Source organism: Aquarana catesbeiana, linkage group LG04, assembly GCF_042186555.1.
Source record: "Aquarana catesbeiana isolate 2022-GZ linkage group LG04, ASM4218655v1, whole genome shotgun sequence".
Taxonomy (NCBI): domain Eukaryota; kingdom Metazoa; phylum Chordata; class Amphibia; order Anura; family Ranidae; genus Aquarana; species Aquarana catesbeiana.
This window is the reverse complement of record NC_133327.1, coordinates 396621825-396649035: the sequence shown is the minus strand read 5'-3', so window position 1 is coordinate 396649035 and position 27211 is coordinate 396621825. Positions and strand designations below refer to the sequence as shown.

The window sequence follows — 27211 nt, the reverse complement described above, 5'->3', positions numbered from 1 at the left end:
TAGTGGCCTGTTAGCGTCTGTCTCTCCTTGGTGGCCTTCCGGACATGATGTATTTTTTGTTTTTTTGTTTTACAACACCACACTAATCTGTATTAGATACTGTGTACACCACCTGCACTGTATTAGAAACTGTACAATGGCTGCACTGTATTGCATACTGTATACATCATCAGAAGTGTAGTAGAAACTGTACACACCGTAATAGATACTGTGTACACACCTGCACTGTATTAGAAACTTTACAATGGTTGCACTGTATTGTATACTGTGTACACCACCAGAAGTGTATTAGAAACTGTACACACTGTATTAGATACTGTGTACACCGCCTGCACTGTATTAGAACCTGTACAACGGCTGCACTGCATTGTATACTGTGTACACCACCAGAAGCATAGTAGAAACTGTACACACTGTTTTATATACTGTGTACACTGCCTGTGTGGCTGTATTGATGGTGGTACTGTTGGCAGTACCAATGGCGGTACTGGTGGCAGGCCTGTGTGACAGATCCAGAAGGACTGTGTGACAGATGGGCTGTGTGACAGATCCAGATGGGCTGTGTGACAGTACTCTGGTGACAGGTTCTCTTTATTGGGGGGGCATGTTGTGCACAGTAAGGTGTAATAAATGACACTTTTTTACTTACTGATCTCCTGCTCTCTCCTCACACGATCGGTGTGTGAGGAGAGGAAGCAGGGATCGCCTGGAAACGGCTCTGTTGTTTACATATGTGACCAGCTGTGATTGAACACAGATGATCACGTGGTAAGCAGCCAATTTCATTGGCTGTTTATCCTGATTGGGAATGGGCTATGTCCAAGGGACATGCACCATCCCCGATCACTGTGGTGCACGCCCCCGGGGGTGTGCATTAGGCGCGTATCGCCACGCATCCTCAATATTTTTAATTGTGACCGGATGTGATTGGACACAGCCGATCATGTGGTAAACAGCCAATTTCATTGGCTGTTTACCCTGATCGGGGATGCACTGTGTCCGAGGGAGAAGCGCCATCCCCGATCACTGATGTCTGGTCAGGATTATTTAACCACTTTGCACATGTCATTTTGTTATTTGGCGTGCGGGAAGTGGTTAGTGGTGCATGATTTACACCTTTAAGCAGGAGACCAAATTAAGAAAAGAGCATTTAATAAGCAAGAATTGGAAATCTTGGTGAAAGAGATAAACATTTTGCATTCTCTGGACAATATGCATATAATAAGAAAAAAAATATGCAAGACTGTTTAAAATAACTTTAATTCTACTATAAAACCACAGTTGAGGGATCTCAGCCAAGTCAAGATTGGTGCAGTTTGTGCACAGCAATGTAGCAGTGTATAAATCTGGCACACAGCTGTGTTAAATTTGACCCAGAAACTGACAAATTGCTGAAATGTTGCTAATAGTGGCATTTTGCTTTCCAGCACAGCCATCACACCTGCACAAGAAAAATCATACACAAGCATTATGACTAGGTTACTGTCAGTCTGCCCATGTTTCTGGAGCCAGAATTCTGGTGCGTGTATAATGAAAAATTCCTCCCCAGTATACTCACAGTTAGAATGGAACTGAACTTAAAGTGGTTCTAAAGCCTTTAGGTTTTTTTTACCTTGTAAAAAAAACCTTATGTTGCAGAGAATCCCCCCAGCCCCCCTTATATGCACCTGAGCCTGATCCAGATCCCACAATGTGCACAAGAGCAGCAGCTCTACCGGCTCTGTCCCTCCCACTGGGCAGATTGATAGCAGCTGAAGCCATTAGCTCCCACTCCTGTCAATCAAATCCGATGATGAGGGAGCTGGGGGGGGTGGGGTGGGTCCGAGTCCCACTGTTTGTATTAATAAAAACTGAAAGGGCGGCTCAAGAGCAAGCCTGCATGAGTGCTCCCATAAAAAGGGCAAGCTGGGTGGTGCAACAATTGCTAAAATTTCAGCTAATTTAGCAGGAATTTAGGCATTATTAACAATCCTAAGACCTTACTGCCTTTAACTGGTAGTATTTTATAACATTTCTAGACTTTTATTTCTGGAACTGTACACCAGATATTAAAGTACAACAAAATATTGTTTAAAAAAAAAACAAACAGTCACTTTTCAACTGGTAGTCTAAGTAGATTTGGAGTGAGACGTGGTCTGTCACTACTGTGTTTCTCACTGTCACTTATTGCTGTAGGCTCTGAAATGAGAAATAAAAAAAAAAAAAAAAAAAAAAAAAACACACTTTTGCCAACATGGCCATGTTCTCACAGTGAAAAAGTACAGAACAAGACATGGTAAGTAAGTAATGGGAAAAGATTAGCTGTAGGGAGACCGCAAGCAATACTGGTGACCAGGACTGCTCTTAAAAAACCACGGGGCCCCATACAGCCAACCTGACCCCCCCAAAAAAACACAGTTTACTATGCTTCAGTTATGAAGGAACACAGTGTGTGATCAATACCTGAAGCATCCTATTGTGTGCTTGCAGCTGCCGGTGGGAAGGAGAGGAGGGAAGCCAGCAGCACTGCAGGGGTTGGGTTCCAAAGGGGGAAACGTGTGGTGCTCAGGGAGGGTGAATGGTGTGACAAGGAGGCAATTTCTGGAAATGATCCCCTTGATGGCTCTCTTTGCACCAGCTGAAAGCCAGCTGGAGGGAGAGGAGAAGATGACAGCTTTCAGCTGCTGCAGAGAGAGCCATACAAGGGATCGGTTCCAGTAATTGTGCCCCCCCCTGTGCCAGTCAACCTCCCTACTCACAACTGTTTCATCCAGCTGCCTGAGCCCTCCTGCTGGCCTAGGCCCCATACCCAAGGACTGGTAATACTTCCTTATTCACGGTCCTGCCGTTAAAAAGTCCTTTGCCAGTCTTATTTGGGCACAGCTTCCAGAGTTTATTTCTGCTCTATCTAACTATGGATTAGTTAACATACATTCTATAGTATAGTTCTAGCATCAAGGAAATTGTTAATAGTAGCTAGATTAGCCTGGCATCATATTAAATATAAAGGCACATATGTTGGATTAGACTGAGGATTCGAGACACTTACAATACATACAACAAATTGGAGGATTAGCTATTAATGTAGTTTGCTTTAGACTGGTTGCACACTTCTCCACTGCAGTGCATTACAGTAATGTACACTGTACTGCAATGTATGTGCTGCCATTCAAAAGAGAATGTCACACCAATGCTCATGTATTGCAGCTTACCTCAACACACTACAGTTTGTTGTGGTACACTGTATTGAATGTCCATTTTTTTGTTGTTTTGATTGCCAGCCCATTTGTGTGCATTATTGCAATGCTCCAAAAAAAGTGTGAAGCCAGCCAATGTGTTGTAATAAAACATACTACACCACCAGCAACCCTTTAGACATACTGTATATCTCTCCATAGATTAAAATTTCAGTGCAAACATTTAAACCTAAGTGATGTATAGGCTTCTGGGTAGAGTAGACTGGGTAGTGAGCCAACAGAAGCGGGGGGGAAGATGACACTGCAAAATTGTATTTGAAAATGAATATTGTCATGATTACAAGGAAGAGTAAGACATTTTTTTTTTCAGTGAATAAAAATCATAGCTACTGCAGATTGAAATGGAAAGGTAACTTTTAATAATATTCAATTACAAGAAGACTGGTGTAGCAATTATATAGGATATATCAATTTAAAGAGAAACTGAAAACTTAATTTAAGTGAACATTCTCCTTTTGTAATGTGAATAATCATAATTAGCACTGGTGCGTCTGCATGAGTGAAAAATTATTTTATGGCATTAGAACAGAGCATCTTTTGAATAATGCTGTCATTTCATAATTCGAACATTATTTTAATGATTTACACGAGCTTTTGGGATGTGCATGTATTACTAGACATGACTTAATTTGATACCAGGTAACACACAAGCATAGATACAATTATTGGGGGAAGAAAATAGCCTGTTCAAAGCTACAGTGTGATATATATATATATATATATATATATATATATATATATATATATATATATATATATATATATATATATATATATATATATATTATTCGGGTAAACAGTACCTCTTATAGTGTAATTAGCCAGAGAAGGACTGCAGCACAAAGTAAAAATTTATATAGTGTCCAAAGGACATACACATATTGACAACAGTTATAGGCTGCAAATCGTTCTTTAGGCCAAATGGCAGATCTCTTACTTATCAAGAGTTCAACAAATAAATAGTAACAAAACTAGATATAACATACAATTAATCATTTCATTAATCATAAATTAACATCAGATGAGACATATTAATCATTCCACTGAGAAATGCTAGCAACTGCTGAGCTGGGAAACTGTTGCCAATATGTATATGTCTGTGCTGCTGCAACCCTACTCTGTATATATATATATATATATATATATATATATATATATATATATATATATATATATATATATATATATAAACAGGTGTACTGTGAAGCTATTGGACATTTGTATGTGAGATATGTATGTGAGAGTGGAGCCTGTTGGTCTCCGGGACTCCCAGTTCAAAGGATGTGCACCTCACCATGTCGGTAAATGCATATCGTATATATATATATATATATATATTTACATTTATAGTCTAAAGGTTTGAATATATCTGTTTTTCACATTATGGCAGGCTAGTCTCCTGGCATCACAATCTTCTCAATATTTTTAAGGGTTATTGTTGGTCCTCTTCAGCTCCTAGTTGCCCACATAGCTGTTACTGCTTTGCTCTGTTCCTGGCATCTTACTGTACAAGTGAACAAGTGTACAAGTGAACTGTGTTTGCACTACAGGAAGTGTGCATTAGCAAAGTAATTGCTAGAAGACAAATAAAGAGAGGGTTTTTTACAATTATAATTTCACTTTAAAGAGTAAATACTTTCAATACATTTCCTTTATTCACAATTAATCAGATATACAATATAGTAAATATAAATAAATAGTGACAATGTAACATAGCATACATTATGGTCTGCATCAATTGGGCCTGTAATCTAGTGGACACTGGACAGTTGAGGATCCTAAGTGATACAGCACTGAAGGACTGAATGACATAAGTGTCTGACAGACCACACAGATGGGAACCACCCTCAACCAAATAAGGCCAAGAAGAATGCACAGAGCAAGTAGGCTAAGAATAAACCTGAACATTAATGGATAATGTTACAAGACACTCTGAGATCTGTCCCCTGTGCCAGTGCAGTTGTTATGAGACAAGCTGCAGGGCCTTGACTGGCTCTATTCAGTTCCTTTACTTTTTTGCTGTCTCAGAATTTTAGTTCTTTCTTGAGTTGTATACCTAATATTATTAGGGATCCTCGAAAGGACTGTGAAACTTAACAAGTAGTGACCTGGAAACCCTTAGTTTGATCCTAGGACTTACTGACCTGCGAGAAGCCTCAGGAGGAGACGCTGATTTTAAAGAAGCTCCAGGCAGCATAAAAAAGGAAGGAACTGAGTTACGAAACACAGACTCCTACCCAAGAAAAGTCCCAACTATTAATTGTGCGTCTCCACCCTGAAGACATATGACCTGTTACTGCCATTGATTTCTCAGTACTTAATCATCGCTATGACAGAAAGCACAGCTGAAGGTAATTAAAACACTTTTTAAGTTGCAATTAGCTACCCCTGATTTTCAATAATGACACTAATTTTACCTGAAGTGTGTCAATAATTAAATGTTACTTTAGAGAATACTTTTTCTGCTTCTAGTTGCATTGATCTATGTAATAGAAGAAAACTGTTTTGCTGGTACCTTTATCTAAAAATTACAGCAGTTTAGGGAAGACATGCATTGGACCAAAATTGTTTTTTAATTAGATTTGTGCATGTCATAAAGAAGGGAATGTTTTAATCTAAATTGTATTGCAGTTATCTCCTTTATAGTAGTTGCTTTAAATTTAGGTGTTTTATGTGTATTGGAAAATGAAGTCATTTAATCCCTCTATAAATAACTTGAAATGTGAATCTTACTGCGGCTAATCTCTGACCATCTTCTAATGTGGCACTAGAACAATGTTTATTGGACTCATCTGCTGTCTTTATAAACTCATTACGCCATTTTATTTTAAACAGTTAGCAAGGTTTCTTTTCTAGTCACATTTTAGATATATAAAAGTGACTAAAAAAAAATGTGGATTGTTGCATACTGATAATTAAATACCAAATAAATAGGCATGTAGTATTGAGCAGGGCATGCTGGGAGATGTTGTTTAACAACCACAGAACCATCACCTTCTGTTGGTATTGCATACTCGTGTTAAGCTAGCTACACATTATACAATTTTCTTGTTCAACTTCCTTTAGATTTACCTTCAGCTATGTACTGCAAGGGCTACCCAATTGCATACAATTTGAAAGTAGGTTTAGGTTTGACCTCATATTTTATGGTTTTGGAAAATCTAAAAGGAAAATTGTACAAGAAAATTGTATAATGTGTAGCCAGCTTTAAGAAGACTATAAGGACACATTCCTTCTCATATTCATAGCCCAACCTAAACAATGCATCTTTCAATCTGATAAGATTGGAACTAAAAAAAAAAATGAAACTATGTGTAAGCATTATGTAATCACTATGAACTTCTCCTTTTGGGATAAATCGAAAAGGAAGCAATGGGACAGGTTGGAAATAAATTGATTTTTTGCAGCATAGTTGTAGCATATGTGCTAATATTATATTAAGAAACCAAAATTTTTACAGTGTGATTGAATAAAAATGTATTATGTGTGATGGTAATGAGGAACACACTGTACAAAAAAAATGCAAGCTTCTGTAATACCAACCAAGGAAAATACTAAATACAGTCAGAGATCCTGATATTTGTAATGATGTGTGCATGCTCAGTATTTCTTTTCATGTCCATTATTTTTTTAAGCCTTTACAGAATATATGCATAATGTCAAATACACTACAGAAGGTTTTTTTGCAAAAATGTACTTGAAATGTTACTTGTTAAGGGCATATTTCAGTGCTACCTGACTTAGGCTATATATTGTGTGAACCACATTTGATTGTTTCTATTGAGGGGTGATATATATACACTTGTGCAGTAATGAATGCTTCATTGGACCTTGAAGACTTCAATTTTGAGTATGTGGGATTACTTAAGGATGAACTTCAACCAGTATTTAAAAATGAAAGTCAACAGCTACAAATATTATAGCAAATAACTTTTAAAAAACAGTTACTTAACAGCTCAAGAAGTCTAGTGCTGTCTTCCTGCAGCTGATTCTTCTCTCTGCTTCTGGATCCCAAGAGCCACCATCTTGGATTTTGGAGCTGGCTGTGTCTTTCTGAGGTGTGATGTGACCCATGTCTCAGGGCGCTGCATGCAAGGAGTGGGGCAGGACAAGGTGACACCATCCTTACCTAGGCAAGGATTGAGGAAGTCAAAAAAGGTACTCCTCCCCCAACCCCCCCAAAAAATCTGCAACTCAGTTGAAAGCTTGGGGGAGGAAGAGAATGAGTGATCCTTCAAATTTTGAGTGGAGTCCCCCTTTAATTAGACAAGATGTATATAAGAAAGCCAGCCATTGAAATCTTCAGATGGTGACATCTATTCCAGTGGCAACTGTCTAAGAGAAGACTTCTCAACACTTTGTAGTGATTTCCTCTCAGTACACTTTAAGGACAACTTGTACTGAGAAAAAAACAATGATTTCCATGGCTGACCAGTTTTTTTCAGAAAATTCTACCTGCTTGACTATCATAGCTGTCCAGTCAGCCTCTGATTGGAACAAGTATGCAGATCAGGAGTTCACTTTTTCATGCAGACTTCCTAACCTGCATAGTTGTACTGGGTTTGTGACTGTAAATCTTTGAAGCTACAGGTAAGCAGACAACTAGTATTCTTTCAAGGTGGTCAGCAATGGCAGCCCCTATATTTCTCTTATTACATGTTTCCTTTAAAAAGATATACAGTATGATAGACTTCAGCAACATAGCTCAGTCTTCAGAAGGGGCAATAATCAGTAATACAGTCAATAATAAAAAGTCTAAAGGAAGAATGCAATGTAAAACTTACAAATTGCACATGACTGTTGACCTGATATTTTTGTCCTGATGATTTAGACTTTAGATTATTAAGATACTTTAGATTATTTAGATAATGTATACGTTAAATAATTAGATCATTTAGATTAGCCAGTGTGCTAGTCTTTATTATTGAGACTTTTGCCATATGGACATTCCTAATTTATCCCTATAGAGCAGAGTTAAAGGAAACCTGTGTTGAGCAAAATATTAAGGCTGCCATTGCTGTTCTCCTTTGGAAAATGCTAGCTAGCTAGCAATGACTTCAGTACTTTTACTGACCTGTAACAAGAATCCTGATTAAAATGTCCAAGAATCCTGATTAGAAAAAGTGAATCAGAACTAATCTGCATCCTTGTTCTAGGTCAATGACTCAAAAGTATTCAAACCAATGGACATGCCAACATGACAACCATGCACTAGCATTTTCACAAACAGAGGTCAATACTGGCAGCTTCCCTATTCCTTAGTATGTAAAGTGGTATTAAACCCCAAATCAAACTCTTATAATATTGCATTCTTAAATGTGTTGGCTGCATTACTGTTCTCTTTTAGGTTTTCTTTTAGTTTCACCTGGTGCTCTATCCAGTAAGTCTGTTCTGTCCTGCAAATGTGGTAGTTAGAGGGTTGAGGCTAACCATTTAACACTGAGATGGGTGCTTGCAATGGTCAGCTTTTATTAATTTATATAAAGCCTTTATCCCAAAGGAAAATAAACCCTTTGCTACATCTAACACTCTCCTCCCCCAGACTGACAATGTTGCTGCCCAAAGGCGTTTCTGTTGCTCCTTCATCCAGAGTGTAGGCACTCTAATACAGGAGGTATATTACTGGCCAGATCATCAGGTGTAAACAGAGGGAAAAAATAAAAACGAATGCAGCCACCATGTCTAATGATTGATAACCATATAGTTTTGTGCAGAATGTCATAAAGACATGATCTTTATCAACCATGCCCAATTTGCCTATATATTTAACCACTTGCCGCCCGCCCACCGTCCAATGATGGCGGGGTGGTGCGGCTCTTGTTCTGGGAGGACATCATATGACATCCTCCCAGAACGGCCACGCCCACACAGGCACGCAGTGCAGCGATCGCGCCAAGTTGCTAGAGTTGATGACGCGGCTCTTTAACCATGTGATCGGCTGTGTCACATGTAAGCACGGAAGTGCCAGTAATCGTCTCTCATCACCTCAAACCGTCAGAGCGTGTGGCGAGGAGAGCCGATCAGTGACATCTTCTCGCAGGGAACAGCAAGACAGGTAATCAGGGCACTGATCATCAATAAAGCGTCACAGTGCCAGCAATCAGTGCCCACCAGTGCCAGCAATCAGTGCCCACCAGTGCCAGCAATCAGTGCCCATTAGTGATGCCAGTCAGTGCTGGCTTTCAGTGCCCATCAGTGCTGCCCATAAGTGCCACCCATCAATGCCCATCAGTGCCCACCTATCAGTGTCACCCATCAATGCCCATCAGTACCCACCCATCAGTGCCCATCAGTGCCGCATATCCATGCTGCCTATCAGTGCCACCTATCAGTACCCACCAGTGCCATCTATCAGTGACCACCAGTGCCACCTATCAGTGCCAATCAATGCCACCCATCAGTGCAGCCTATCAGTGCTAATCAGTGCCACATATCAGTGCCCATAAGTGCAGCATATTAGTGCCTTCTCATAAGTGCCACCTAATCAGTGCCCATCAGTGCAGCCTCATCAGCGCACATCAGTGAAGGAGAAAAAATACTTATTTTCAAAATGTACTGACTGAAACTAAGAAAACCTTTTCTATTTGTGTGAAGAAAATGATAAAAATTTCATATGGGTACAGTGTAGCATGACCGTGCAATTGTCATTCAAAATGTGAAAGCGCTAAGAGCTATAAAATGGCCTGGGCAGGAAAGGGGTGAAAGTGCCCTGTGCTGAGGTGGTTAAAATGCCAGTTACCCAGTGTCAATGGATGTTAGTCAGTCAATGTTGTCTGGTGCCTACAGACACCATGGACTGGCAGTTCTTATGGGAATAGGCTTTGAGACAGACTAGACGAACCATCTGTATCATTTCTCTGAGATAACCAGCACTGGAGATGTCTAGGAGTGCCTACCGTGCCTTTCCCGGTTAGCTAAGTGTTTACGTTTATGCCCCCGATTGTCCAAATGCCTTTCCTGAGACAGTCAGAATCTGCCCGCATGTTCAACAACCTACTAAAATTATGGGCAACGTCATACTTTATCTCTGCCAATAGTTACATGTTAATCATAGACAAATACTATGTGTTAGGTCCACGTTACACAAGCAATTGTGTTGTCGGCAACCTTTTACCAGCTACAAAAGCTCTAAAACGCAACTTACATGATCTCTGCTGCCCAAACTAGCAATATGTCACTGCCTTGCTAGCAACTAAGTTTCCGCAGAATTTGATCAGTAGCAGAGCAGGTACCATAAGTGATAAATGGGAGTTAAATTGCTGTGATAAAGCTGCTAGCAAAGCAAAATTATCACCTGTCTGACATGACGCAGACGTTTTAGAAATACCTGACTCTGACTATGTGCACCTTACCATTTTAGCTAATCCTGGGTAGAAATATATGTCCCAAGTTAAAGGAATCACAATAACAGCATACGAAATAAAATGTTATAGCCTGCTCTTTAGCCTGGTAGATGGATTTGCACTAGTATAAAATGCAATGGCCTGTGTTAAACTTCTCCTTTTGAAACCAAATTATGGAAAATTATATTAAACAAAACTTCTAATCTGAGAACTGTAGTTTTTACATGTAATGATAGTATTAGGCATCATTGATAGTTTGCAAAGAAACGTCCAAGAGTTCAATGTTTTTAATAAAAAAAATCAATTTTATCATTAAAAAACTTGGACTACTGGATTTTTGATGCTCTCATTGTATTGTATACCATTGCGTCTATGTCTGCTCTCACCTGAACTTTTAATCTTCAAATGGTTAGCGTTGTAGCTGATTAAATGTGTAGCACCATGGTAACTGCAGATTTAAGTGGTGGCTTCTTTTCCTGCAAACGTGTATGAGTTCTGCTTTAAAGCTGAAGTTTAGACATTGCAATTTTCACATAGTTACTAGGGTAAGTTTGGAACAATGTAGGTATGCATGTTCCATACCTGGCTGATCCCCATGGAAGCTTAAGATCACTGTAGTAGGCACCTCTACTACAGTGAGTGCCGCTAACTTCTGGTTCTGTCCGGAGTTGCTGTCCTGCAGCTTGGTGAACACAGGACATTGCTAACCTATAGAGCTATTCAGAGAACTTTCCTTTTTTCAATAAATACAAAGCATTCTATGATTAGATGAGGTGGAGATCGTAGTGTCACCACATCATATCTCCACCTCATCCAATCAGAGAATAGTTTGCATTCATTGAGAAGGTGCAAAGTGTTCTCAGAATGGCTCCCATGTCCAAGCAAGTGACATCCTGTGTTGACTATGCAGCAGGGCAGCTTCTCGGCACAAGACCTAAAAGCTAGAAGCAATAACTTTAGAAGCAGTGCCTACTACAGTGATTCCCAGCTTCCACAGGGATCCCACAAATATGGAACATGCATTCTTGCATTGGTTCAAGCTGCACTGTAACTATGTAAAACTATTCATACATAAACTTTAAGATTTTCTGGCAGGTTGGCTTTTATTTTAGAAGAGCCTCTGTATGTCTTAGAAGCTCATTTTCTGCCTGTCAGCAATGTTTGTTCTAAATGTATACTAAGCTGTGCTTATGTAGCTCAGTGTACATTCTTATCATGCCTGGAGTGCTGGGATGAATTAACTCCACTGTGCATGCATTGGTGTTTGGTGGCCAAACAAAATGGCTGAAGATGACAGACATGGAAGAAGGCCAGGTAAAGATGTCAGCAGTAGCAGCAGAGTGACAATGGAGGATGCAGTAGTCACATTACTGTATATGTGGTGCATATTTGCATATTATGGAAAAAGCCCAGAGGGCCATAACTTTAAGTTGCGCTTGAAATTGTATGTATAGCCCAAACTGTATTTTGTTTGTTTTTAATAGAGTAGAAGGGAAGGACTAGAACATCTGTCAAGTTTTCACTGTTGTCCGTTTCCCTGCTAGATAGATACATTTTTTTAATTTGTCCTTGATGACCATGGTCACTGAGACAGAAAGCAGTGGAAAAAAAACTAAATTTGAAAGCAAATCATTTAAAGATGACATATGTCCCTGGAAACATTCCCTCTCACTTCCTGGTACATCTGAAGGACAGGAAGTGAAGGCAAATCTCCCTAACAGGATTTATAGAGAAAAAAACTGATAGGGGTTTCAAACACATGCAAATGAAGTTATTAAAATAAAGTATTTGTTGTAAAAGTGTTCCTTTGAAAAACATTTTTTTTTGGCTGGGTGGGAAAAAAAATGGGGAGATTTATTTCACTAAAATATCATATACTTTACTTCTTTTTACTCATTCTTCATTGCAGTCCTTCTGAAGTCCATGCTAACAAAGATCACAGCTGAAGGCTTTGAGCTTCGTTTATTAATGTGCTCAAATAAGAAATGTTTCCCTTGCTTCATAGCCATAGCCACCTGTGAGAATTATGGATTTTAGACTCCTACTTTTCAGAGCAATGTTATTGTATGTAATTGCATATTATTGGGCAACACAAACTTATTTTGTACACTTTGATAACAAAGTCCATTGATTGTTCAAAGCTAAAACGCTTTGTTCAATAGAGTATAAAATCAGGTCCCAGTAAGATTTCAAAGCTATCCTTTCCAAACCCTGCTGTGGTAGATGGATGTGTCTAAATCAAGTGCATTTTTGTTAGACTGAATTTTTAAGATTTCATATATTTATATGCCATGCAGAAATGAAATACAAAATAGGTAGAGGACAAGGGCCAATACAATCTCTGGATAACTGTCAGGGAAATAGTTATCATCATAATGTGCAAAATAATTGCAGAATATTTTTGTACAAAGCTGACCTCAAGGCAACAATCTAAATGCAGTGTTGGAATTCATATGCTGTATGTGCAATGTCTTACCTTTCAATAATTGTGCTCCCAGCTTGCTGATTGGACAATGAGAGAACATGAGATTATTAATCCTGCTATGCTCTCCTCCTGTTAGCAAGCCTCCACTGGTAGGCCAACAACACTTTGCAATACAGTACAGCTTGATTGACTCAAACTGCTGGCAATCTCTCTCACAGTCGGAGACCTACAGTGAAAGTGGATCACAAGAAGCTAAAATAAAGGCAGATTTATGTTCTCTAGCTGTATTTAAATATGATCACTTTATGAATACATAACTGAATAAATCTACTGCCTGGGGTTCAGCTTCAGGAAAGCTATATTTATTTTACGAACAGGTTATGAAGTGAGGTTATATTTAGTTGAAGTCAATTGTTTCACAGCTAAAGCCATTATAATTTATATTCTTCCTGATCGGACATATTACTGATATATCCAGTTATGCTCATAAGTTTACATACCCTGAAATAATTTTTGATTTCTTGGCTATTTTTCAGAGAATATGAATGATAACACAAAAACTTTTCTTTCACTCATGGTTAGTGTTTGGCTGAAGCCATTTATTATCAATCAACTGTGTTTACTCTTTTTAAATCATAACGGCAATAGAAACTACCCAAATGACCCTGATCAAAAGTTGGTTTGGTTTCAACGGAACCCCTTATTTTCCACTTCTTGATTAGAATTTGAACACTGCTGATTGGTATTCTCAATTCCTTGGATATCTTTTTATATTCCTTTACTGTTTTATATAGTACATAGTATAACTACTGTAAGGGATCAGGGGGTGACAAGCCGGCTCAGATAGTTCAGTCAACTTCAAAGGCTTTATTCAGCAAAAAGCAACAGAAAATTGACAAGCTTTGTCTTTATAGGCAGTTAAAACAACACAAAAACTCTTCTTAGCAGTATAAGACAGTCCTTTTAAATAATGCTCAGCATCCCAGCCACAGCATATAACACAGAATATTACATAGCAAAATCCCAGTTCAGGCAAGCTCACCCAGCAGGATCAAGTCATAGGTAACAGCTTCAAGCTCCTCTCAGCTTTGATAGCTCAACAGCCATCTCTCTCCAAACACACATCTCCTCTCTGACATTTTCAACTCAGCTGGCAATAAGCAGGTCTGAAGGGGAAGTACCTGTCCTCTTCAATTAACCCCTTCTTAACCCTTCCCCAGGCTGACTCTCCACATATCCCCCCCCCCATTCCAGGCCCGGGGGCTGGGCAATTTATATCACAATGGCTATAGGCCTGGGAAAGGGCATCTTTTTTTTCCCAAATGCACGCGCCCAAGTCTATGTCCCCTTCCTACTCTGAATCCATATAATTTCTAGACCAGATTGCCGCTGTAAACCTATCATAGTCATTTTTATCAGTTTCCATTAGGCTGTACACTTCCTGGTACTCCTCTGTGAGGAGCGGTTGCACCAACTCAGCCCAGTGGCTTCTGGGTCACCTTTTAAATGATACTATGTTTTCAAATTCAGCCAAGCAGTCCTCAATGTGGTCGTCTAGTAGCATCGTCTGTAAAGGGTCACCAGCACAGATTCTACCTTCGTTACCACTGAGAGCAGCACAAACCTTTTCTACTATCTCAGAGGGTTCCTGTCCCTCCGGGGGACACCTGCTCTCCACAGTAGGCTCAACCACTCTGGGTCCTCGCTAATGATTTATGCCCACGTTTAAGCACTTTGCGATTTTTGGCTACTCTGTAGCATAGAGTATGATGCACAGCAACTCGGGGAGAGTGCATATCTTCCGCAGGATGCTGTGGCTCACCACTCAATGATGTGACCTGTTCCCTGGCAGGGATCAAAGGGGAGTCCTTCCTCTGACCACCAAAGAAATCACTTTGAGAACCCCCAAGATATGACAAGTCAGGCCCAGAGGGAGAACTCTCTGCCTCCAATCCTACAAACACCTCCAGGGGATCTAGGTCAGCTCCTGCAGGTTCACACATTTGACAGATTTCTTTACTGTTTACCTCCTGCAATACAGTATTTAACACTTCACATGGGGGTTTCTCCTTTTTAGGGGACGCCCCTGAACCTTTGAATTTTTGTTCACACAAGTCCCAAAATAGGGGACAGTATGGCCCAATTAGCAAATTATGGGGTAACCCCCGGGATGACCCCAACTCTCAGTGTAGCAGTTCCTGCGGTTGTGGACAGAGTTACATGGGCCATTGGATAGTCCTTGACAACCCCATGTACAGAGACCACTCCAATCTTTTTCCTGGGTATCAGATTTCCCCGAAACCTGTCCGATCGGAGCAGGGTAACCCCACTCCCTGAGTCAAGAAGTGCTACAACCTCCTGCCCATTAACTCACACCACACTCTCAAGTGGGCTTAGATTGTTCATGGGACCAGTGGCAAAAGCAAACATAGAGCCATGTCACATTCCATTGGCTCCTCCCGTCTTGGACACTGGGCCGCCATATGACCCAGTTGTTGGCAGGGCCAACAGTGAACCTCACGGGGTTCCCGTTCTCCCTGCTGACTCTCAGGAGGGTTTGACGTTAGGGTTCTCCTAGTGGGAGTGTCAGCACCCGAGGAGACACCATGCGTTCAACCATTGCCATCTTCGCACTGGAACGCACTTCCTTAGAACGGGTCAGCTCTCTGGTAAAAGAGGGACTCTCCTGGACACTTTCTACACAACTGTAGCGCTCAACAGCAGCAGCCATCTCATCCAGAGACTGAGGCTCAGACTGAGCCACCCATCGGTGCAGCTCCTTAGGAAGACCATGCATAAAGCAATCCAATGCAACTCGCTCTACAATCTGAGTGGTGGTCTTCTCCTCTGGTTTCAGCCAATCCTGGAACAGGTGCAGTAGACTATACAGTTGCGCACGGGCAGGCTTAGCTCTGTCTAAGCGTCATTCATGAACATGGTTTGCCCTTAGAGCCACAGTCACTCCCAGCCTGGCTAGGATTTCTGCCTTATGCAGTTTATAGTCCCGTGCTGATTCAGAGGGAAATCACAATAGGCCTGTTGAGGATCTGCAGTCAGAAAAGGAGCCAGCACATCCGCCAGGGGCTTAACTACCACCATAGCGACCCATGCGGGCGCTATGGGGCCCGCAGCCGAGTGGGGCCCAGTGAGGATAAGAGCACCGCTGGCACAGTCTTCCAGCCAGGGGAAGAAAGAGGAAAGGAAGAGGCGAGCTGCCGGTATCAGCAGAGAGCTGAATTGCCTGATGTAAGAGCTTTCATTAGAACTTCCAATGTTCCCGGGGCTCACGTCACATAGCTCCACCTTTTGGCCCGATGCCTTTGATAGACAGAACGCGGGACATGTGACGTCATCAAAGGCGTCGGGCCAAGAGGTGGGGCTATGTGACGATGAGCCCCGGGAAGATGGGAAATTCAAATGAAAGCTATTACAGCGTGCAATCTCTGCTGATCCGGGTGGCTTGCCTCTTCCTCTGCATAGGTGGGGCTGTATGGGGCAAAGGCAGACCAGGCTGTATTGGGCACAGGCCCCGCTGTATTGGGCACAGGTCACGCTGCATTGGGCACAGGTCACGCTGTATGTGGCACAGGTCATGCTGCATTGACACTAGGGCAGCTGTGGGGGGGGCTGTTTGCAGGGGGGCCCCATACAACATTTTGCTATGGGGCCCTGCTATTTCTAGTTACGCCCCTGACATCCGCCCAGTCTTTCTCAGGAAGACCTTCCCTTGTTTAAATCCTTTCAAACATTGCCACATAAGCTTCCACATTATCTGTGGCTGTCATCTTTTGCATAGTCTGCTGCACTGCCTGGTTCACTCTTTACAGTGGGGTCACCTTTCATTATTTCAGTCTGCTGGGTCACCGCCTTTTGCAGTCCCGCTATCTGCTCACTCAGTAAGCAGTTTGTTTCCTGTTGCACAACGACTGTCAGGTGAGGATGGTTGCCTTTAATAGCCATTCAAACCCCTTTGTGTCAACTTGTGTGCATGTTATCAGGTCAAAATCACCAGGGTATGTAAACTTTTGATCAGGATCATTTGGGTAGTTTCTGTTGTCATTATGATTTAAAAAGAGTAAACACTGTTGATTGATAATAAATGGCTTCAACCAAACACTAACCATGAGTGAAAGAAATGTTTTTGTGTTATCATTCATATTCTCTGAAAAATGGCCAAGAAATCATAAATGCAGGGGTATGTACATTTATGAGCACAACTGTATATCATCCTAGTTTATCTGCATGCTGAGAGTCCAGTAGAAATAACTCACTTGGGCATCAGATTTTAATAGCTCATATGTACAGTAAAATCTCTAGAATACACAACAGCTGCCAGATATCTAAATCTAGAATGCTGTCATGCAGTGTGTGTTTAGTATACAGTGTGGGAATGGGTGGTATATTGGGCCTTTCAAAAACACACTTTTATCAATTTTTTCTTGGTAACAACGGTCACCAGGACAAATAGAGTGGTGAATTTCCACAGCTGAGACATAGACCGTAATAAATGCCAAAAAGAGGGTCTGACTTTTAACCCTGCTCTATGTAATCCAAAATTTAAAAAAAATAAATAAACATTTTGCTTTTACATGCACTTTAACACCTAAGTTCCACTCAACTCCCCCCTCGTTTTTGGATATATATTTTATTTTTTTATCACCATTTTGAAGTACAAAGATGTACTTCCATCCCAACCTCGCAGCGTGATTTCCTCTTCTGCCTCAGGGCCTCCCCCCACTGCCTTCTGGGAACTGTGTGTGTTCTAGAAGATGACAGGGCCATTCAAAAAGCATTGCGCGCCTCGCACTTGCACAGTAGGAAACTGGCTGTGAAGCCTGAAGGCTCCACTGCCGGTTTCCCTTAGTTGCAATGGCTGCGCCTAGAGCTTTGGTGGGCCGACATCATGGGCTCCCTGGACAGGTAAGTGTCCTTCTTAAAAGTCAGCAGCTACAATATTTGTAGCTGCTGACTTTTAAGAAACAAACTTTTTTGAGGCTGGAACTCCACTTTAAAGTGGTTGTAAACCTCAGTCATGAAATCTGAGAAAAGCACATATATCTGTAGTGTTAACGTATCTCTTCTGGTGCTTTGTTCCTCTGTTATCAGCATGAGTCACCTCTGAGAAGTTTTCCCGACACATGAGATAAATTTTTGTCGATCGGGAAGGTGGGGGGGATCTCATAACAGAGCTTGTCTATTCAGAACATTGTTCTTCCACTGTGTGAAGAGGTGTGTTCCTTTCCTCCAATCAGCTCTCACACACTGTAACTGCAGCCTCTCTACCCCCTCCTCTGTGCTCATGACAGATGAAGAAATATTTTTAACACAATCTGACTTTTTGAAGGGGTGTAGAGAGGAGAAGACTGCAGATAAACAAGTAAAACTTATGCAGGATGATTAGTTTCATCTTGTGAGGCTGGTCACTTCACTTGGTATATGTGAGGGTTTAGAACCTCTTTAAAGCAGTATTAGACCTCAAAACAAAAATGTAAGATAGTGCATGTTACCAACCCTTAGATGTGGTGGCTGCATTAAGTTTTCTTATTTTAGGCTTTTATTTGTTTAATTTTCACCTGGTGATCTGGCCAGTAACACACTTACTAAGCAGGCCATACATTATACAATTTTCCTATTCAATTTCCTATAGATTTACCTTCAACTATGTAGTGCACGGACCTGCCCAATTGCATACAATTTGAAGGTGTTTAGGTTTGACCTCATATTATATGGTTTTGGTAAATGTAAAGGAAAATTGTACAAGAAAATTATACAATGTATGGCCAGCCTTAGAGTGTCCCAACTCCACTGGAGACACTCTTGGACAGCAGAATCTGGGGAGAGGGTCATATTAAATGCACTAGTGGATTGAAGTAGACTTGACTAACAAATTCAAGCCAAGCTCCAGCTAAAATTTTTGTAATCATTCACAGTAACAGCTTTATTTTTTCTTTTGGGATAAAGCCTTTACATAAATGAATACAAGTTGACCATTGTAAGCACCCTGTCAGTGTTAAATTGTTTGTCACAACCCTCTAACTGCTATTTTGTCTGGACAATTTGGTCAGTTAGAGTACATTGAAAAAAAAACTGACTTACTGGCAGGACCAAAAGGCAAAAATAAAGAAAAAAGTAGTAAAAAGAAAACAAATGCAATCATTGCGTCTAAACATTTGTCAGCTGCAATATATTACATTTTGGGGGTTTAATATCACTTTAACATCCCTACCATTTAAATGCCCTACCCTAATACTTAACCTATCCTGTAAAGGGGATCATTAACACTTAACCCCCCTAGCAGTTTTAATTAATAAGTAAACACTAAAACTTTCTCTGCACTAGCCTTTAAATTGCCCCTTAATACCCAACCCCCTAGGAGCCTCTGTGCCTTTATCATTCAGGTCTCACACTAATATTGTAAACCAGAAGCAACTGCTTTGAAGTGCTTTGTAAAGTATTCAGCAACTACAGCTAAGAGATGCTCATTTTTAGGGAATCATTTACTTCAGTGTCATATAATAAGATCTGTTCAGGAAGTTGTTAATTCCCAGATGAAGTTCATTTATAGTCCACCAGAATACATATGGCACCCCCCCTTCACTCATCATGCCTGTACACACTCAGCTGCCCTCACACCTGTAAGCACTCAGCCCCTTCGTCACACCTCTACGCATTCAGTCCCCCTCACACCTCAATGCATTCAGTCCCCCTCACACCTCTATGCATTCAGTCCCTCTCACACCTCTATGCATTCAGTCCCCCTCACACCTCTATGCATTCAGTCCCCCTCACACCTCTATGCACTCAGTCCCCCTCACACCTCTATGCACTCAGTCCCCCTCACACCTCTGTGCATTCAGTCCCCCTCACACCTCTATGCATTCAGTCTCCCCTCACACCTCTATGCATTCAGTCCCCCTCACACCTCTATGCACTCAGTCCCCCTCACACCTCTATGCACTCAGTCCCCCTCACACCTCTATGCACTCAGTCCCCCTCACACCTCTATGCACTCAGTCCCCCTCACACCTCTATGCACTCAGTCCCCCTCACACCTCTGTGCATTCAGTCCCCCTCACACCTCTATGCATTCAGTCTCCCCTCACACCTCTATGCATTCAGTCCCACTCACACCTCTATGCACTCAGTCCCCCTCACACCTCTATGCACTCAGTCCCCCTCACACCTCTATGCACTCAGTCCCCCTCACACCTCTATGCACTCAGTCCCCCTCACACCTCTATGCATTCAGTCCCCCTCACACCTCTACGCATTCAGTCCCCCTCACACCTCTATGCATTCAGTCCCCCTCACACCTCTATGCATTCAGTCCCCTTCATAACTCTATGCACTCAGTCCCCCTCACACCTCTTTGCATTCAGTCCCCCTCACACCTCTATGCATTCAGTCCCCCTCACACCTTTATGCATTCAGTCCCCCTCACACCTCTAGGCATTCAGTCCCCCTCACACCTCTACGCATTCAGTCCCCCTCACACCTCTACGCATTCAGTCCCCCTCACACCTCTATGCATTCAGTCCCCCTCACACCTCTACGCATTCAGTCCCCCTCACACCTCTATGCACTCAGTCCCCCTCACACCTCTATGCACTCAGCCCCCCTCACACCTCTATGCACTCAGTCCCCCTCACACCTCTATGCACTCAGTCCCCCTCACACCTCTATGCATTCAGTCCCCCTCACACCTCTACGCATTCTGTCCCCCTCACACCTCTATGCATTCAGTCCCCCTCACACCTCTATGCATTCAGTCCCCCTCATAACTCTATGCACTCAGTCCCCCTCACACCTCTATGCATTCAGTCCCCCTCACACCTCTATGCATTCAGTCCCCCTCACACCTCTATGCATTCAGTCCCCCTCATAACTCTATGCACTCAGTCCCCCTCATAACTCTATGCACTCAGTCCCCCTCACACCTCTATGCATTCAGTCCCCCTCACACCTCTATGCACTCAGTCCCCCTCACACCTCTATGCATTCAGTCCCTCTCATAACTCTATGCACTCAGTCCCCCTCATAACTCTATGCACTCAGTCCCCCTCACACCTCTATGCATTCAGTCCCCCTCACACCTCTATGCACTCAGTCCCCCTCACACCTCTATGCACTCAGTCCCCCTCACACCTCTATGCACTCAGTCCCCCTCATAACTCTATGCACTCAGTCCCCCTCATAACTCTATGCACTCAGTCCCCCTCATAACTCTATGCACTCAGTCCCCCTCATAACTCTATGCACTCAGTCCCCCTCATAACTCTATGCACTCAGTCCCCGTCACACCTCTACGCATTCAGTCCCCCTCACACCTCTATGCACTCAGTCCCCCTCACACCCCTATGCACTCAGTCCCCCTCACACCTCTACGCATTCAGTCCCCCTCACACCTCTATGCATTCAGTCCCCCTCACACCTCTTCGCACTCAGTCCCCCTCACACCTCTATGCACTCAGTCCCCCTCATAACTCTATGCACTCAGTCCCCCTCACACCTCTATGCACTCAGTCCCCCTCATAACTCTATGCACTCAGTCCCCCTCACACCTCTATGCACTCAGTCCCCCTCATAACTCTATGCACTCTGTCCCCCTCATAACTCTATGCACTCAGTCCCCCTCATAACTCTATGCACTCAGTCCCCCTCACAACTCTACGCATTCAGTGTGAGGGGGACCTCATAACTCTATGCACTCAGTCCCCCTCATAACTCTATGCACTCAGTCCCCCTCACACCTCTATGCACTCAGTCCCCCTCATAACTCTATGCACTCAGTCCCCCTCATAACTCTATGCACTCAGTCCCCCTCATAACTCTATGCACTCAGTCCCCCTCACACCTCTATGCACTCTATGCATTATAGAGGCTTTTATTTCTTTAATTTTCAGGCTTTTGTATGCTGGCCATACATTATACAATTTTCCTATAGGTGCTCCACTGCATATAGGCATGAATGTTTGCCTAATCTTACAAACTTTTTAAAACAAACATTAAATGACTTTTTACACATTTTGAATTTTATTTTTGACTTGTTGATGTGCTGCTGACACAAGTGTTTTATCTTCTCAGCGCTGCTCTCATTCTTAAAAAGTGAGTTTACTTAAAAAAAACACTTTCGCTTTTAATGTATCTAGACAAATCAAGAGCTATTCGGGGATTATTAAGGCCCTTGTCAATTCAGATTTGCATCTATTTATTGTTACAGTTGTGTGCAAAAAATAGTCTCTCCACATACTTGATAGGGTTCTCTGGAGTCATATCAAGCAAGCATCCCCTTTAAACAGTTCCATAGATGTGCTTTCTCCCAGGGCAACCAAAAAAAACTCCTGGCAGCCCAAAGTGACGTACATGTCTATAAGGATGACAGGGATGTCTTCTTAATACAACAACCTTATTTAATACAACACTGAAAAACATTCTCTTCTTATGCTCCCCTCAGCACATTTAATTTTTTGCATGCTTCCAGAAACTTTACTGAAGGCATTTGCTGTATAAAAACTTTTGATTCTTAAAAGACTGTTTATTTTCATTACAAAGCTGCAACTGAATGTGTCTTCTCTGTACTGTAAAATTCATGATAACAAACAAATATTAAAAAAATACAAAATAAATATACTAAAACAACAGAGACAAGGAGACAAGTCAGAAATCACTCAAAGCCAGGCCATAAATACAGCTATTAAAATTATTTTAAGGTGAACTCCAGGGAAGCATATAAATACATGGATAAATTATATAGGGGACTGTTTGACTTGCCAAGGATTTCTATCTATCCAGTCCTGAGATTTACACACTCCTACCAAACCACACACTTAGGCAAATGACACCACTAGCTTTGTCACAATAATAGAATACCCTACTGACATCACCCTGATCCCAGCCTGTGACTGGACAGCAAAAAAACAGCAGAAGACTGATAAAGCCACCCTTTTGCTCATTCTTCTCTCTTCACCTGTCAGCGTGTTCCATATCAGCATATTTACATGCAGGTCAGTTTGATCGTCTTTCAGCGCTACTCCTTCCTCTTCCTGTATAGAGCTGCTATACAGGTAATATAAGAGGCTATTGCCAAATAAAATTCAGGTACTTACACTGGTTGGGTTTTAAAGATATATGTTGCATGATATTTAAATGAATACAGAGATAAATTAATTAGTGTAGTTTATATCTTCCTGAAATTCAGTAAATTCAGTAAAGTAAATCAGTCACTGGTCCCTTAATTCTTGTTCTGATAACAATTCTGGATTTTCCCTCTATTTCAGTCCCAGTGGCAATGGTCACCAGGTAAAATACAGAGGCTTAATCTCACCAGCTGGGACACAAATGTAAAACTAACAATAAGGGAAATTTTTGCTCATATACAGTGCCTCAAAAACATTTATATAACAAATACATAACATAAAGCAGGAGAACCCTTGTTTCATAATATAATTTTAAAGCTGATACTTAGAGGGTTAGTTCACATTTTCAGAAAAAAATGAAAAGATGAATGAACATTCTTCATCCTCCCCACCCCTCAGTCCTTTCTGTACTTGCCTCCATGGATGATAAGCCATCAGTGCCCACTTTAGTAATGTTGACCCACTTTCTGTCCACACTGAGAGAAATCTCTGCTTTTATTTTTACAGGGAGTATATATATATATATATATATATATATATATATATATATATATATATATATATATATATATATATATATATTGTATATATACATATATATATATATATATATATATATATATACTGTATATATCAGGGGTCTCCAAACTTTCTAAACAAAGGGCCAGTTTACTGACCTCCAGACTTTAGGGGGGCTGGACTGTGATCATTGGGAGTAGATATTGTCTTGGCGTCAGTGGGTGTAAACAATACATCTTTGGTATTAGGGGGAGGAATAGTGCCCTATCACTGGTGTCAGTGGAAGGAATAGTGCCCTATCGCTGGTGTCAGAGGAAGGAAAAGTGCCCTATTGTTGGTGTCAGTGGGAGGAAAAGTGCCCTATCGTTGGTTTCAGTGGGAGGAATAGTGCCCTATCGCTGGTGTCAGTGGGAGGAAAAGTGCATTATTTCTGGTGTCAATGGGAGGAATAGTGCCCTACTGCTGGTATTAGTTTAAGGAATATTGTTGATTCAATTTCAATATTGTTGATGTCAATTTGAGAAATAGTACCCTATTGTTGATGTCAGCAGCAGGACTATTGCTGGTATCAGTGGAAGGAAAAGTGCCCCAAGGGCTGGATAAAGGCAAGCAAAGATATATATATATATATATATATATATATATATATATATATATATATATATATATATATATATATATACAGTATCTCACAAAAGTTAGTACACCCCTCACATTTTTATTTTTGTAAATATTTTATTATATCTTTTCATGTGACAACACTGAAGAAATTTCACTTTGCTACAATGTAAAGTAGTGAGTGTACAGATTGTATAACAGTGTAAATTTGCTGTCCCCTCAAAATTACTCAACACACAGCCATTAATGTCTAAACCGCTGGCAACAAAAGTGAGTACACCCCTAAGTGAAAATGTCCAAATTGGGCCCAAAGTGTCAACATTTTGTGTGGCTACCATTATTTTCCAGCACTGCCTTAACCCCCTTGGGCATGGCTTTTTGCTTTTTATGATTTATTCTTTTTTAATACCGACTTGGTTTATTGAAGACACCTTAAGGTGTTTACTTAATTATCCCCTTTAAAAAAGAAATAAAAACCCAACCTACTTTTACCGAATCTCAACCTACTTCAACCTACTTTTACCGAAAACTGAAAAAAAAAGATTGGGCTTAGATAAACTTAATTAAACTCAGGAAACACATTCAAAAATCTGAATAAAAAAAATATGTTATTAATTAGAAATAATAAAATTATACCAGGATTAACCAAGGAGTTCACATACCATATAAAGGTAAGGTACGAGGCAGCAGATAAAGTACATATAGAGAGGTCACTGAACTGCGATGTAAATCCTTTTATCCTTCGTAATGTAATGCAAGGGGTGAGTTGTTCCTTGTAATGTGTCAAATATGAAAATGAACACAAAGTTGCAATGGCAGTTCAAACACATGTCAGCATTAGGGATGAGCTTCGTGTTCGAGTTGAACCCATGTTCGACTCGAACATCGGCTGTTCGATCGTTTGTCGAATTGCGAACGATATGGGCCGTTTGCGCCAAATTCGTGTGGCGCGTCACGGCCCATAATTCACTGCGGCATCGCAGTGCATTGCTTGCTGATGATTGGCCAAGCATGCACTATGACCCGCATGCTTGGCCAATCACAGCGCCACCTTAACAGAGAGCCATAATTGGCCAAAGCCAAGGAGGCTTTGGCCAATTATGGCTCAGGGGATTTAGTACACGCCCCACACTATATAAGGCCGCCTGCACGGCGGCCCTGTGCAGTGTGTTCCGGTGTGCTTAGAGAGAGAGAGAGACAGTGTCATTTCATTTGAGTTAGCTAGATTAGGCAGGACAGTCAGTCAGTTAGCTGCACTTAAAGTGTATTGTGTATATATATGCATCCCAGGTGTTGCATATATATATATATACACTGTATTCAGTTTAGCTAGATCCATTCCTGTTATCTTCTAGACTATTTACATTTAGTGCAGTGCGTCCTGCTCACAGTGTTCAGCTAGATCCGTTCCTGTTATATTCCTACTGACAGGCAGGCTTGTCTTGTTACAGCATTTTGAAGAAAATTACTGGTGTTCTTTTGATCCTATTAGTACCACAGTCAGGCAGCTAGACTATTTACATTTAGTGCAGTGCGTCCTGCTCACAGTGTTCAGCTATCTGTTATCTTCTTACTGACAGGCAGGCTTGTCTTGTTACAGTATTTTAAAGAAAATTACTGGTGTTCTTTTGATCCTATTAGTACCACAGTCAGGCAGCTAGACTATTTACAGTTAGTGCAGTGCGTCCTGCCCACAGTGTTCTGCTAAACCTACAAGTAAGTGGGGTGCGTCCTGCTCACAGTGTTCAGCTAAACCTACAAGCTAGTGGGGTGCATCCACCTCACAGTGTTCAGCTAAACCTACAAGCTAGTGGGGTGCGTCCTGCTCACAGTGTTCAGCTAGATCCGTTTCTGTTATCTTCTTACTGACAGGCAGGCTTGTCTTGTTACAGTAAATACAGCTACCTGAAGAAAATTGCTGGTGTTCTTTTGATCCTATTAGTACCACAGTCAGGCAGCTAGACTATTTACAGTTAGTGCAGTGCGTCCTGCTCACAGTGTTCTGCTAAACCTACAAGTTAGTGGGGTGCGTCCTGCTCACAGTGTTCAGCTAAACCTACAAGTTAGTGGGGTGCGTCCACCTCACAGTGTTCAGCTAAACCTACAAGCTAGTGGGGTGCGTCCTGCTCACAGTGTTCAGCTAGATCCGTTTCTGTTATCTTCTTACTGACAGGCAGGCTTGTCTTGTTACAGTAAATACAGCTACCTGAAGAAAATTGCTGGTGTTCTTTTGATCCTATTAGTACCACAGTCAGGCAGCTAGACTATTTACAGTTAGTGCAGTGTGTCCTGCTCACAGTGTTCTGCTAAACCTACAAGTTAGTGGGGTGCGTCCTGCTCACAGTGTTCAGCTAAACCTACAAGTTAGTGGGGTGCGTCCTCACAGTGTTCAGCTAAACCTACAAGCTAGTGGGGTGCGTCCTGCTCACAGTGTTCAGCTAGATCCGTTTCTGTTATCTTCTTACTGACAGGCAGGCTTGTCTTGTTACAGTAAATACAGCTACCTGAAGAAAATTGCTGGTGTTCTTTTGATCCTATTAGTACCACAGTCAGGCAGCTAGACTATTTACAGTTAGTGCAGTGCGTCCTGCTCACAGTGTTCTGCTAAACCTACAAGTTAGTGGGGTGCGTCCTGCTCACAGTGTTCAGCTAAACCTACAAGTTAGTGGGGTGCGTCCACCTCACAGTGTTCAGCTAAACCTACAAGCTAGTGGGGTGCGTCCTGCTCACAGTGTTCAGCTAGATCCATTCCTGTTATCTTCTTACTGACAGGCAGGCTTGTCTTGTTACAGTAAATACAGCTACCTGAAGAAAATTGCTGGTGTTCTTTTGATCCTATTAGTACCACAGTCAGGCAGCTAGACCATTTACAGTTAGTGCAGTGCGTCCTGCTCACAGTGTTCTGCTAAACCTACAAGTTAGTGGGGTGCGTCC

The 27211-nt window shown here is 41.6% G+C and overlaps 1 protein-coding gene across 1 annotated transcript in view; it reads left to right on the top strand.

The window, feature by feature from the left end:
- Nucleotides 1–5157: 5157 nt before the first annotated feature.
- Nucleotides 5158–27211, top strand: part of LOC141141259 (uncharacterized) — a 1017917-nt gene continuing 995863 nt past the window's right edge. The window contains exon 1 of the mRNA XM_073628940.1: nt 5158–5587. Within this exon, the coding sequence (XP_073485041.1) occupies nt 5566–5587 (22 nt within the window). The 5' untranslated portion in view covers nt 5158–5565. The remainder of the gene's footprint in view (nt 5588–27211) is intronic.